Genomic DNA, 14,855 nt, shown 5'->3' with positions numbered 1-14,855 from the left:
ATGTTTTTAACACTAATGAAACATTAATAAATGATGGAGGCATGTTGTCTGGTAATGGAACATTAACCAGTGGACCAAGCCAGGATGCAGGGCAGCACTGCTGCTGGCACAGCCAAGCCAGAGGCAGGGCTGCATGGGACTGAGCTCTCTTCTAATAAAGCCCCAGCACAGTTAAAATCACAGCCAGTCCCTGGTGGGAGCTAGCAACAGGCTTGGTGCTGCTTTCAGACTTTGCAGAGCCAGGGCTGGTGCTTCTTCACCTCCACCCTTCCCCCCACCCACCCACCCACCCACTCATCTGCCCATCTGTCTGTCCGCCCATGCATCCACCCATTCTTCCATCCACTCCCATCTCCTGACTGGAGAGGTGCTGCTGGGGCACTGGGCAGGTAATTTGCTAAAAGATTGAGCTTTTTTCCCCCTGGCATGAACTGCAGCTTAATGACATCTCTACCTCGGTGCTGACAGGCAAGGCACACGGGGAGAGGCCAGCCCCTGACACAGCACGCTTTGGTGCCCCCATTGCCTCTGTGCCAGGTCCCTGTGAGCCCTGCCCTGACTGAAGTTTAATTCAGAGCATCTGGGCAGTGGCATTTTCCTAATGTGAAATTATTAATCAGACAAGGAAAGTGCATTAATTGTGATGACATGCCACATGCAGCCTCCAGGCTGCAGTGGGACGCAGGCAGGTCTCCATCCTCTTGCCTGCCGGAGGGATGTCAGGGTATGGCCAGAGCTCAGGGACACATGCGACCCCTGAGGGCATGTGAACGGTGATACGTGGCACCTCCCCATCACAGCATGGGTGCCACATAGGGTGGTGAAAACCATCTCCTTTACATCACCAGGGGTCTCCAGGGGTAGGCACCCCCCCACACACCTTCTCAGGATGTCCCAAAGGCCAGTTTTTGGGTCCCCCATCCCCTTGGGGAGGCAATGCTATGGCCTCAGGCCCCAAGGCAGGCTCCAGGGTCTCTGTGTCCCCCTCACTGCCATCCCCATATCCCCATCACAACCAGCACTATGGATGAGAACAGGCAGCCAAATTCACCCACACCCGTCAGAGGGGAAATAACACCCAGAGCTGCCAGTCATCATGAAATGATCATTTAATGAAGACGGTCTCTCCTGGTGCATGTGTGTGTGTGCATGTGTGTGCATTTTGTCTGTGTGAGCTTTTTTTTATCCCCTCTATTATTTCGGTTTTTTTGATTCTTTTTTTTTTTATATATATACATCTATAAAAAATTCAAATACAGCATGTCAACAGTGGGTATACTAGGACGTACGGTATTAAATACTGCGCATGGGTCCAGGCAGGGGCAAGAGGAGGTGTCTTTACAAAACAGGGCTTGGGGCAGGATGGGGAGGAGAGCAGAGCAGGCATGGGGACAGCCGAGGACAGCGGGGAACAGCAGGGGACAGGTCTGCAGGGCTTCAGCTTTAAAGGCAACAGCAGAGCTATTCTGCTTTTGTTGGAGAGTGAGACAAAGACGTCAACGGGGGGGGGCAATTCCCTGTATCCAACATGGTTAAAAGTTTGGGGGTGATGTGGGGATGGGCTTGGGGGCAGTGAAGAATCCTGCAGGTTGCTGGGGGGGCCAGCCAGAGGGGCAGCTCTCCCAAGTGCTCGGCAGGGGCAGGGGGGGGTTATCGGTGTTTCCTTTTTTTTTCATTAAAACCCTGCTAGCTCCCTGCTCCCCACCACACTTGTGAAAGCCACCAGTTCTTCCCTCCATCGTCCCCTTGGAGGGGACCAAGACCCCCCACCCATGCACCCCTCCAGATTCACTGCATGGTCGAGAGCTTGGGGAAGCGAGTCCGGTCCTTGGGGAACCCCCTTCTGCCAGAGGAGGGTACAGCTGGGAGCATCATTCCCCTCACCACCACCCCCATTTTCATATCCCCTTTTCTCGGTGCGCCGTCACTCTCTCTGTCACCCATCTGGGCAGCGGGGGCGGCGGGCACGTCTTTGGCATGGGGGGGTTAGCTGTATGAGTGGGGTCCTCAGCTGTGGCACAGTGTCCGGGCTCGCTTCGCCTTGCTGGGAAAGGAGGGGCGGGGATGGGTGGGACAAATGCGTCTCCTTGCTCCGGGCTGGGAGAGAATTTCGAGGCTCCCCAGGGGACGGCAGCAGCTCTGTCCTCCTCCGAAGCGATGGCAAGAAGCGTGATACGTCCTCAACGTGTGCAAAATCGAAGAGATAAGAGACTCAACCCGGGAGGGGGGGCGGCAAGGCGAAGGTGGTGGTGGTGGTGGGCGGTGGGAAGGTGTCTGCGCTGGGCTGCGATGGATGGACAGACGGGGATCTGCGAGCACAGAGAAGATAGGTCACTGCTCCAGCTCCAGGCTCAGCTGTGCCCAGCCACCAAGGGGGACACACCAAGCAGAATTTGGCCTTTTTCCACAGGGAAATTCACCCCTTCCTAGAAGCCAGGTGCCTAAACACATCACCTCCACCTCCTCCTCCCGGGGCTGGACCCTGCCCATCCACCCCTGGCTGCGTGCCACTGCCTGTCCCCTTGCCTCTGCTGACACCACATGTGGAGATGACATAGCTGGAGGGGAGCACAGGACCCTTTGCCCACATGAGATGCCTCACGATGGCTTCTTGGGCACTGAAGAATGGGTGGCATGTCCTTTATCCCCCAAAGTGACACATGTGGTGGCTGCCAGGATTACTCCCCCAGTCACTGGGCAGAGCGGGTACAGTGAAAGGACATGGGGGGACATGAGACAGCAGCCCTGGCCTGGAGAGAAACAGGGCATTTTGGGCTCTCCAGGCTGCCAGCTCCATTCTAAGCCAAATGCATCTTTGAATTGTATGAGTTTGGACAATTTTTAGTCTGTCACTGTGCAAAGGCCTTAGATTTCCATGTGGTTTTAAAATACCAGCAGTGGGGAGGGGGAAGGGCTGCTGAGAATGAGGCATCAAAGACTGACCCCTTTGCAGGCTTTGCAGAAAATGTTTGAAAAGCCATTTTTGAGATCTCCACCAGAACATCCAATCTGGATAAGCAGCCAGATTTGATGCATTTACAAAAAACTGCAAGAAACCCCAAAATGGCTCTTTTCTCAGTGCCCTTCACCCACAGCCTGGTTGGAACATCCCCTTCTCAACCACGCTGGAGTCCCTGGGGTCCCCATATCTCTGCCCCCACCCTCCCGGTATCCACATCCCATCTCTTACACTGCCAGTTTGGGACATACTCACTAAATAAAGAGGACACCATAGGCAGCCACGACCAGTCCAGCTGTCCAACACACTGCCACGGCCCCACTGCCCACCACAGCCCCCTTGTCGCAGATCTTGGTGGTGGGGGGCGGCATGAAAGAGGAGGTGCTAGCGCTTGTTGTCTCTGCAGGGAGGGAAAGTGGATGGCAAAGGGAGCCCTGGTGCTCCGGATTGCATCCTGTATGAGCAGCTCCAGTCCCTGGCCAGTGGGGACATGGCATCGCCCCATCCCAAAATCGCCCCTCCCAGTGCCATGCCAAACTAGGGCTGTGGTGAGGGGATGGGATGGTGAACCAGGGGATGGTATGATCCATGAGACTTTCCTTGCTCTAACACAGGACCCAGTGCTTGGAGAGGCTCGCACCACCAGGCAGAACTGGGCATCCCTCCCCGCCCCGCCCTGCTCAGTCAGGCTACTCTGTTCATTAGCTCTGTGGGAATTTTGGCTCGGAAGTCATGATGACATGGCCACAAGTGCTCAGCAGAGAGCATCCCTTGCCCAGGGAACATTCCAGACATGGCTGAGACTGTGGGGCTGGTTTGCAGGGCTTGTCCTCCTCTATACAGGATCAGACGGGTTGTCTGTGTCTGCAGAGGGCTGCAGGATTGCAGGGAAGGCTTGTATGGGCGGTCAGGCTGGGGCAGCTCTGGTCACATGCAGAGGGTCTCGGAGTGCCCCCAGCCAGACAATCTTTAGTGGATGCTGGGGGCCACAGGTGTCTGCCTCAGCATCTGATTTCAGACTCCACTGAGGTGTCACAGCAAGGCTTAGCCCCAGAGCCAGGCTGTCCCACATCAGCAGTTCATGGCTGCAGCCAGCTGCATGCACAGGGACATGTGTGTACCTGCACTGGGAGCTGGTAGGCACCATGGGAAGTGGTTTTTGCATTAGCACGATGCAGGGGGATATAGAAGTGAACCCAAAATTCTGACACCAGCACCCCTGCAAGGTGTGCCTGCACTCCTTGTGGGGATTTACCCCCTGGGGATGAGGGGATGCAAATCCCCATTGCTGCCTGAATCCTCAGGTGCTTTACTGGGTGCTGTTTCTGCAAGGGAGTGTGTCTCTGTGTAGGAGGTACCACCACACACCAGCAGCGGGGCTTGCACATACTGCATCCCCATGCAGAGAGCATCCCCAGGGCCCACAGAGGTTTGTGCACAGTTCTGGCTTGCACCCACATGCTGGGGTCTGCATGCACAGATGAGGTAGGGTTTGGAGAGTGGGGGCACTGAGCACCCCCCACCCCACATGCACACCTGGCCACCTCACACACGTGGCCCCAATTAGAAGCCCGCTCGCTGCCTGCCTGCCTGCACACCAGCCAGTGCTTCCCCCCGCCTCACTGACGGTGCCAGCCGGGGGAACTGGTGCAGGGTCTGCTCCAGCCCTTCTGGGAAATGGAGGGCTGATAACACCCATTTGGACACAGTCCCAGCTCTTTCCTAGAAACAGAGGCTTGTTAACTCTGTGGCTTTTATTTCAAATTGGCATCACTCCGAGCCATTGTGTGGGGTCAGAGGTGTGGAGGGGATACAGCTCTCCAGGAAGGCTGGCAAGGGGCAGCGCTCCGAGGAATAATAATAATAACAGCAACAACAACCACCACCACCAAATCTCAGCCTTGTCACACCCCAGGCGTCCTGCAAGGAGGATGCTGGAGCCAGGTGAGCTGAGTCAGCACCCCTCAGGCCACAGTCGTGCCAGCTGCCAGGGCCATGGGTGGGGGCCAAAGTGTAGGGTGAAGGGCTGCGGCATCCCCGGGTGCTGGGGGAATTTCCTTGCCTGGGGACAAAACCTGCATAGAGCCAGACGGGGGGGATCCTCAGACAGGACTCATGGGCTCCCCCTACTATGGGCACAGCCTGTTTGTACTCGGAGGGGGGCTCTCACCTGTGACCTGGGCCTCCGTGGTGAGGTGCTTGGGCTCCTCTGTCCAGGGGGTGGCATGGACAGCCACGCTCCAGTCACTCCACGTGCCGATGTCATTGTCTTTGGCTGCCACCTGGATGATGTACTCCTTGCCAGCGTAGGCATCTGTGATGGTGTGTGATGTCCCATCTGAAAGCTCAACCTGAGGGCAGCGGCAGTGAGAGGAGGGTGGTCAGAGGAAGCCCCAGCAATGGGAGGCATAAGATGATCAGCATGTTTAGCTCAGCTAAGGCATGACAAGACTTTACCAGCACTTTGGGAAGTGCTGTGGGGTTTTTGGCAGAGGCGTGAGCCCAGGACAGGGATGCAGGGGGAGAATGCTCTAGCTGCAACTAAGCCGAAGGGCTGGTGAGACCCCGTCCTGCTCCCAGACTCACAGTGCTGGAGTGGAGCAGCTTCCTCTAGAGGTCACCAGAAACTAGCAGATATGCGGGTGGGCTTGCCTCGGACATGTTAGCGTGGCTGCGAGCAGACATCCAGGGCAGTGGCTGGGGTGGGTGCACACGCTTCCTGGACATCACTGCCAGTGCTTGGGAAGAAGCTTCCCCCACCAGCACATCTCTAGCCACCCTGCTCCTGGTCCTACGGGTGTCCCACCGGCTTGGCTTGCATCCCTCTGGCTGGGCCCTTGGACAGCTATCAAGCCACGTCCAGCTGTCTTTCCTTCCTAGAAATATTCCCTCTGTACTATTGCCGCTGCTGCCTGGGCCATGGCATGTCCTGCCATCCTCCTGGGGACACGGCTGCTGGTGCAATGGTTTAACCCCAGGCTGTGTCCAAACCTTCTGGGGATCTCTGATCCACTGGGAGCTCGGCTAATGGACAGGCGGATGCAGGTGTTCAGCAGAAATGCACGCCCATCACACAGACACCAGTGAGCAACCACACCTGTCTGACAGAGGAGGGGGGCTCAACACCCAGATGACCTTCCAGGGACTGAACCAGTCTTGGCCTCAGAGTCCTTAGGGTATGGAGGGGACCACAGCAGGAGCATCCCACAGAGGCAGTGTGGGAGATTGCCCTCCACCTGCCTCTGAGGCTAAGGACCAACACACTGCCAGCTTCTTTCCCCCTCTCTGATGCCTGTGCATGGCATGGGGGGGACATAGGGCACCCTTTGTCCTTCCCCTGTGCTCTGACTGACACAAACCACCTTCTCTCCAGACACATCTGGATAATAAAGATGCTGGGTAATGAGGAATGGTGTGGGTCTGACACAGCCCACCTGTGAGTGCTGGTGCCCAGCCAGGGGCTCATACTTAAGCAGAACAAGTGACACTTCATGCGTAGAGGGAATTTCATGGCGCAGCCTGCATGGGGACCTCCACATCTCCCCAGCCACCCAGGAGGTCAGCCGTAAGATCCCACTGCCCCAGGGAGCACCAACAGCTGAGTTTTATTAGAATCTCAGTTCAACAACAGGAGTAAGATGGAGCCAGACTTCTGCCTGGTCCTTGATCACATCCCAAAGCCCAAAGTCAGAAAAGCTCCACCATTGGGATGCCCAGGGATACCTGGGCCAATGCACCTGCAGGATGAGGCTGCTCTGGCACTGTGGCTTTACACACGCAGGGATGGTGTGCACACCAGGGACGGGTGTGATAGCCTGGCCAGCAGGCAGCGTGGTTAATCTCATCACCTTGCTGCTTGCAGGGTTACCTGAAAAGTAGGAACCCACTCTGAGAAAGTCCCAACCTTTACCCAGTCCCCCCAGTACAGCATGTGCAACTGCCTAGCACAGATTTAATCCCTTTGGCATACAAGCCACAGCCCCCCTGGCTTTTACAGCCCCTCTGGGGGATCCCTGACAGGGAGGGAGGCACTTTTACTTTCTTGCTCTGGGGTGACGGTCTTCCCTTCTCTATTCCCTCTCCCAGCAGCACATCCAGCCGGCTGCTTGGCACAGCAGGGCCCTTGGGCTCTGAGTTCCCAGCTGCTCACACTGCCCAGCCTGAGCCCGCAGAAGCCCTGCATCTGGAGCACATCTGGAGGCAGGCCCGGATGGTCCCCCCAGCAGCCGTCGGGGAGCAAAGGGCCTCCTGTGAGGCGCAAAGCTGCTACCAAACCTCAGCAGGTGAGCAGCGCAGAGAAAGGCATGTGTCTGCCTCATTGCTGCAGATTTTGGAGCTGGACGGAGGGAGGCTGTGTCCTTCCTCTCCTCCCACCACCAGCTTGGGCCTGACACCCACAGCGCTGGCGGGATGCAAATGGTTGATGCCTGTGGCTTCACTGCAGGGCTTGTGCCAAGCCAAGACATGCCTAAGCCCTAAACTACCATTAAGCAAAAGCACTGGGACAACTGGTCCCTGAGTCCATCTCTACCATCCAGGGGACACCTTCCCACCGCACTGGGGGTCTCACCATTGGTTATGACCCACTGGCATGAGGGCAGCTATCTGGGGGTCTTGCCAAGGGCATCTGAGGTCAAAGCCTGCTCAGAGGGAGTGTGGCATGGGGGGCAGTGACCTCAGGGGCTCTTTGCAGGGTCTCCTTGAGCTGCCAGCATGCCAAAAAGGCTGAGAGCAAGCCCTGGGTCACAGGTGCTGCCTCCTGTCCAGGTAACAGGGTCAGGCTTAGAGCAGTCCTGTTTAGCAGCTCACAGATCCCCAGCAGAGTCTATACCAGGGAGGCAGCTGCTCCTATCCTGGGGCTGGGCACAGCCCATCCTACAGGAAAAGGGGTTTGGACCCTTTCACTTATGGGACAGGTGAAAACTGAAATCCTGTAAGGTCTGGGCAGAAGAGAGGATGGGGAAAAGAAGATGAGGAGAATGCCAGTCCCTCCTGCAGGACATGGCTGTGCATCCTCCAATCTGCTGGGGGTCTTGGCTGAGACACACCCCACGAACCTCACCAAGCTCCAGCCTTTCTCAGCCAAGGACCAAAGCCCGAGCTGGATCAGGTCCTCAGAGGTGATGGGCTCTTGGCACCCACTGCTGCACCCAGCAAAGCTGAGGAGAATTCTGCACCCTCTTGTCATAGGGACACACCTTCATGGCCCAGGCATCCCAGGATGGGTTGGCAGGACAGGAGACCTGCCAGGCTGTGAACCACCTGGCCCATGCAAAGAGCCACACTTGGCAGAGCACCTCCCCACAGCCTTGCGGCGCGCTGAGGCTGTCCCTGCCACCCAGACCCTGGGATTCATGTCCCTGCCACCAGATCCAGTTACTGCTCACAGGCGCACTGCCTGCAGGCACAGTGGGGTGGGATGCATGTGCAGGACCATGCACACCACACAGTGGGGACCCGCCTGGGTGGGATCACCCCAGAGCTCTTCGGTGGCATCCACCAATTTGGATGGCAATGCCAAGGTCATCAAACTCAATTAATTCCTAATGACAATGAAATTAAATGAAACCTCACTGGGTGAGCTGCCAGCCCCCTGCAAGCCTGTTACTCCCAGCTTGGCATGTGCTGGGCCAGGGGTGCCTTGAAAGTAGGGAATGGGTACAGGACTTGGAAAGATGCTGGGGTTATCTAGCTGGTGTGTGGTGCTCTCTAGGTCTTTCAGCATCTTCTGAGCCCCCCTGGCTGCTCTCTTGAGCCCTGCAGCAAGCAGGCTGCATGCAGGCTGGCCCCACTGGCCTGGCCAGGCTGCTGCTCCATCCAGAGCATTTTCTCCAGCCCAAAGAGCTGTCCCAGCTGAGCACTTCCCCTTGAGAGCAATTCCCTCCTCTCCCAGGCCACAGCCAGACTGCAGCTGAGTGTTTGCAGATGGGTGGTCGAAGGCACAACAGGGTCAAGGCTGTGCCTTGCCTGGAGGGGGATATTCTCCCAGGACCCAGGCTAGAAGACCTGGAGGACCTTCTCTGTAGGACCTGGGAGGATGCTGCCCTAAGCTTCTCTTTAGACAGCAGATGAAAAGTGAAGGCATAGATGACAGCATTCATCTGGCCCCACACACATGATCTCTGCATGCAGCACTTCTGACTGGGCAGCTGGGGGACACATCCAGTATTTGCCATGTGGGTGAGAAAGTCCCTGGACGGGTGCCCATGGCTCAGCACAGAAGTGCAGCAGCAGATGGGAAAGCACGTGGGGACTGGGTCCAACAGGACATAGATATGGAGAGCTGGGGGGGTTGGGGGGACACTGGGGAGGTCGTGGGGAACGGATGGACATGCAGCATCAAAGGCAGAAGGAGAAATTCCTTAATCCGTGTCCCCACCACACAGAGGCAAAAGTTGAAGGAAGGCTGCACATGGTAATTTTTTTGGCTAGGGGGTTATGCGTGTCATTGCCTGCTTTTGTGCACCTGCCAAAAGCCACTCCGGCTGGTTGTGAAGCACCACCCAGATTAATGAGAGATCAGTAGCCAGTGCAATGCAGAGCTATTAGCAGAGAGAGAGAGAGAGAGAGAGAGAGAGATATGAAAAAAAGCCCTTGAACCCAGTAATGCAGCTGACAGCTTGCCGACGACAGTGTGGGCTGGGATCCCATTCCCTGCCATGGCCACATATCCCATCAGCCTGCTTGGAAAGGTAACGGGGCTGTCAAGGGACACCCAGTGCCCCACTCACAGCCACAAGCACCAGGATAAGCCGAGGGGTCAGTGCCACATGGATGGTATGGGGACAGACACCCAGGGCAGGTGGAGGGGAGGACTTCCCAGCACTCAGCTTTCCCCCCATCTACGCTGGTCCTCTCTGCACATGTGCTAGAGGGCTGGGGACATCCACAGCAGCCATCCACACCAGGCACGGAGCAGGGGACATCTACGTGCACCCTTGTCCCAGTCCCTGCCTACAGACTGGTGGCAAGTGCTCGGCACAGCAGGAGTTAAGAAAGCTATGCCTCACTCTGGGTTCTCCCTGCTCCTGCTGCCCCCAGCCCACCCTGCTAGAGTGCCCCAGCAGTAAAAAAGGTCAATGTGCTCAGTTCCCACCCTAGCTCTGCTCCTGGTCCAGCATGACCAGGTAGCAATTACTTGCAAGCAAAGTGATGCACAGGCAGGTCTGAAGCCCAGATGGCATTTGGAAGGTGATGGGGGAAAGAAAACCTCAACCCTCCCTGCCCCAGCAGCTGGGCGGGGGGCTGGCGTGTGTTGGAAGGAGGTGGAGGGAGAGAAGGGGGGATCAGATGCCTCCTCCTCTGCATCCCACATGAAAATGTGTTTGCCAGCTCCCCTGTGGCGGCAGTGGCTCTGCTTTCCATTTCTTGACACTTTCCTGCTCCCCAGCACGGCTCCCAGTGTGGGAAGGGGATGCTCCACTGCCGTGAACTAGCAATGTGGGGATGGGGGGTTGGCAACCCAGTGGGCTCAGTTTCACAGCCTCTTTTCCCCACTTGTGGCCAGATCCTGCCATCTGGCTGCAAATGAGTTTTGCAGGGACTCATGCTACACATGTAGCTGCTGTTTCAGGTGCCTTCAGTCCCAGTGATTGCAGGGGGATCATGGCAGGCTCCCATCTGCCCTGGGGAACAGGCTAAACCAAAAGCAGGAATAACCCCCAAGCAAGCCACCATGCCGGTGGGAAGTGCAGGAGGATGGCTGCAAGCAGCCACTGCAGCGCACAAAAAGACGTCGCCAAATGGAAAAGAAATGTTTTCCTTTTTCCCTTTCAAAGCCATGTCTGGAGAGTAAATAGGTCTGACATTCATTACTAATAAACGAGCCCCCACATACCTCCTCCTTCCGCAGTGCCGCAGGAATCAGTTGGGCTAACCCCAGACAAAACTTTCTGCCCAGACTCTGGAATAACTAAAAGGTTGGGGAAAGTGAATGACACCATCCTTATTTTCTGCCAGCTGGGCAGTGGAGAAACCCAGCAGGGTCTGAGCTGTGGTCTCTGCTGTCACACCCCCCCAGCAAAAGCTGCTGTGCTGCTGCTGCACATAGCTCATCCCTGCTGCTGGTCTGGGAGGATGTGTTATCACAGGGCTCCTCTGCAGCCTGGGTTGTGTCACACCAGATGTGGCTGAATGGCTCCCTTCTGGCTTAAAATAAAGACCATCTTTGAAAGCAAACATGTAAGATCATTAATAATGGGACTTTTTCTCCAGATGCGCCGTCCCCTCCTGCCAAGTGACAACTGGCAGAGCTTGCTTTTGCTTGTGGCTGTGGGGAAGAAGGGACCAGGGATGCTCGGGGTGCTCAGCACCAGCTCTAACCCTGTTTAGTGCTGGCATCTGCCTCCCACAGATGCATTTACCATGCTGATGCAGTAGGCTGGCAGTGAAAGCAGATAGGTGCAGCTTGTGCGTGGACATCACGGGGCAGGGGCACTTGCCTGGCATGGTCTGCACGTGGGCAGGAAAAACTAAATTTGATGGTGCCGTCCTACCTACATGTATCTGTGCAAGCATGCAGGTGAGTACATGCACACAGGTGTGTGCATTAGTGCCCTGCAGCTTAGTTGCACCTTTACGGCTGCCTTTGGAGGCCTGATCCTGCCAGGTTCTCAGTGCTTTTAGGTCTGATTTCTAGCTGTTCCCAAGGGGGATGAGAGCACCCAGATACTGCCAGCCAAGGATCCAGAGCCCAGCCCCATTCCTGGAGCTGGGAGAGATAGAAAAGGTGATTTCTGAGCATTTCCCACCTCCATCCTCCTCTGAGGCACCCTCTGCTCCAGCAATCCCTGTCCCATGCCATGCTGCGAGTGATACAATTACAACCTCAACATTTTGCTCCCACCTATTAATTTCTTTTTATTTTTTTTCTTTTCCTTCTTTTTTAATCACTGACTTTGCAGCCAGGAGGAAAAGGGAGAGAAGTGCTGCAATAAAAGTTATCAGGCGTGAAGCTGTAACCAGGCTTGCTCAGGGTGACCTCCCTGCCAAGGTTGCCTTGCAAAGAGGGGGAGCGCAGGCAAAGCAGCAGAGTCATAGGGATGGTGCAAATGGGTGCCCAGAAGCATGCCCGCTGCAAAGTGACATTGCTGTCACACCGGTGGGGACACAGCTGCGGATTGCGGTAGCACTAATTGCCTTCCCCAGCTCCATCCCTCCCCCTTGCCTGTTGCTGGCAGGATACGCACTAGCACACACCCTTCGGCTAATTCAGGCTGCTGCACCAAGGCAGGAACTTCCAGAGACTGCCTGCGAAATTCACCTATCTGACTGAAAAATGTTGCTTGGCCTTGGGAGATGAGCCTGAGCCCACCCTGGCAGACACCCCCTGACACGAGTGATGGTGACCAGCCCAGTGGACCATGCCCTCCTCACACCAACAAACCCAATCACTAAATACTTGGCAATACCCACAAATTGCCCGTTCCTGTCCCCAGATCCCCATCACTTGCCTGGATCAGAGCTGCTCAGCAGCAGAGCTGGCAGAGATGCCTGCATCACGGGCTCTGTGGCCCCAGCTACTAAAATCCTGGGATGATGGAAGCACCTCTGTTTGCTTTTCTGAAGAGGGATGTTTCCAGCCTTTGCAAATGCTTTTAGGCATGGCTCTAACGCTTCCAAAACAGAAGACGAAGGAGAGAACCCAACCACATTATTAGCTTTAAATATCTCATGACCTTTTACTGCAAATCTCAAGATTTGAGGCACAGCCTGCCTCACGGTTCGTTAACATTTCATGTTGTCAGCGCCGCCAATGGGTTCAATTAGACTTTGTGATGGCATCTGCAAATTGCTGGCAACCTACCGGAGGAAATCCTCCCTTGGTCTGGCCACCAGCTCTGATGCTGCTTAAGAAATACCTTCTGAGCCTTGCCATGCTCCCAGGACGTGCACCGAGCTGGTCAGTGCTGAGCATATGCAAAGCTCCACCCAAAAACTGGGAAAAGGGGAGATCCTGCTCCAGCAAATGCTATAGAGTGGGAGCAAATTGGGTGCAAGACGTGCCCTGGGCTCTGCAAAGATGCTCGGGATGGCGCCTGGCCACCCCCCTGCATCTAGGGGTGAGCGTGCAGACGTGCTTGCAGGGAGATCACATGTGTGAGCATGGTGATCGCTGCTGTTGCGAGTTAACTGAAGGAGCCTGTAAAACCAGAAACAGGCTATTAGCAATCCATTAGGAAAGGGTATCCAGTTCCAGCCTAGGTAAGCCATTAGAGGAACATCTGAGAGCATTAGGAGAGCTCGCCTGGGGCCAGGATGGGGCTATAAAACAGAAGAGGAAACCACGCTAATCTGGCTTGAATTACAAACTTAAAAGCAGGAGAAAAATAAAGGATACCCTAAACATTTAATGTTTTATATTTAGGAGACAGAAGGAGAGATTCTGCCAAAAGAAGAGAATAAAAAACCTGTTTAGGCTACAAATATCCCGTCTTTCTTTTGGCAGCAGAGAAACCACCAGCACCTCTTCCAGAAAGGGAGGAGCGTGACTTTAAAGTTGCTTGAGATTCAGAGCGAGCTCAGGGCTGGCAGGGCTGAGGGGAGTCGGTGGCCACCCGATATGACATGACGTGTCACGTCTGCATCCCGATCAGCTGGGAAACGCCCGTGTCCAGGTTTGAGGAAGCTGCTATGAGGTGGCAGGATAGTGCAAGAAGCATCTAGCACATGCCCTACCGCACACTCACGTGGAAACCCATCATCATCATCTCTCCATAATAATTCCAAGAGCACATCATCATAATTCCCACAGCAAACTGCAACACGAGAGCTGCCTAGTGGCCTGAGCAGAAAGGCACTGCTGAGCAGGGGAAGGGGAGAGCAAACGGCATGCTATTGCTCAAACCCACCTTTGCAAAGCACTGGGAAGGGGATGAGGGCATACCCCCAGCTCTGGGTCAGCCCCAGATGTAGCAGGGGGGGTGCTTGGGCCAAGCATTGCCTGCCTCTCTCTTGGGAGGGGAACTGCATTTATGGCTAGCTTGTGTAGTGGCGGTCTCAGTAAGATCCACTACTCCTGCCACGGATGGCTTCATCTTCTGGTGCCAAGGCTGGCATTATTAAAATCCTGAAAGGAAAAGCCTGGGAGAAAGCAGATGCTGATTGAATCAGGCTCTATGGTATTCAACAGCTCGACATCCATCTGATCCTATTAGTGCTCATTCGGTCCTGCCTGCCGAGGTGCTGTGCATAAATCAGACCCTGCAAAGATAACGGGAGGTGGAGGGAAGAAAGGGGAGATGCTGCCAAGAAATGCCAGGTGCGAGCGCAGCCTGCATGGACATTCCAGGCTCTGGGCAGTCTCCTGTGCTCCCGTGTGGGTTTGCTCCCACAGGGATGTTGGGCTTCCCACAGGGCTGCCACAGGGGTGGCAGGAGATGCTTAAAATCTACAGCTGGTGCATGGGTGAGTTGCCACCAGGACAGGGATGGGGATCAGTGTGGGAACCTTGGGCACACAGGGATGTGCCAGAGCATGATGTTATCCAGCTCCTCCCAGCTGCTGTCGGAGACTTCTCCTGCCAGACTCCCAAGCTGCCCCATTGTCAGCAAGCAGGTTGTATGCAATTACTTTTCCATGCTGGCAGCCAGTGGGGACAGCAAGAGCTAAGACGGGGGCAGCTTGTGGCGGGAGACCTTCACCTTGGCAAGAATTTAGACATCTCCATGCAAGCATGGCATGTATGACCACGGCATTCTTTCTCAGGGCATTTGCCCCTTCAAGGAGAGACCAACACCACCACTGTAGGACAAGCTGGATGTTTGAGCTAGACTTGGCCCTACCACACCATGTCCTTCCCTTTCCTGGCTGGATTTGAGGGAATGGGGACACCCCCCAAGATGCCCACAAGCAACAGGTCAAGCAAAGCAGAACGCAGTGTGGATTGGGCATGCTC

The 14,855-nt window shown here is 55.6% G+C and overlaps 1 protein-coding gene across 8 annotated transcripts in view; it reads right to left on the bottom strand.

The window, feature by feature from the left end:
- Positions 1-1,085: 1,085 nt before the first annotated feature.
- Positions 1,086-14,855, bottom strand: part of CNTFR (ciliary neurotrophic factor receptor) — a gene marked incomplete at both ends in the record, with an annotated part of 209,952 nt that continues 196,182 nt past the window's right edge. For 7 of the 8 annotated variants that reach the window (XM_080371309.1, XM_080371310.1, XM_080371312.1 and 4 more), the window contains 3 exons: positions 1,086-2,309; positions 3,215-3,359; positions 5,130-5,310. In XM_080371309.1, coding sequence (XP_080227435.1) covers position 2,309; positions 3,215-3,359; positions 5,130-5,310 — 327 coding nt within the window. Of the gene's footprint in view, positions 2,310-3,213; positions 3,360-5,129; positions 5,311-14,855 lie in introns of those variants that run through there. The other variant, XM_080371306.1, reaches the window with a different exon arrangement.

The sequence above is a fragment of the Falco punctatus genome (assembly GCF_963210335.1).
Source record: "Falco punctatus genome assembly, chromosome: Z".
In the NCBI taxonomy this organism is placed as follows: domain Eukaryota; kingdom Metazoa; phylum Chordata; class Aves; order Falconiformes; family Falconidae; genus Falco; species Falco punctatus.
This window is presented reverse-complemented; position numbering and strand designations above follow the sequence as displayed.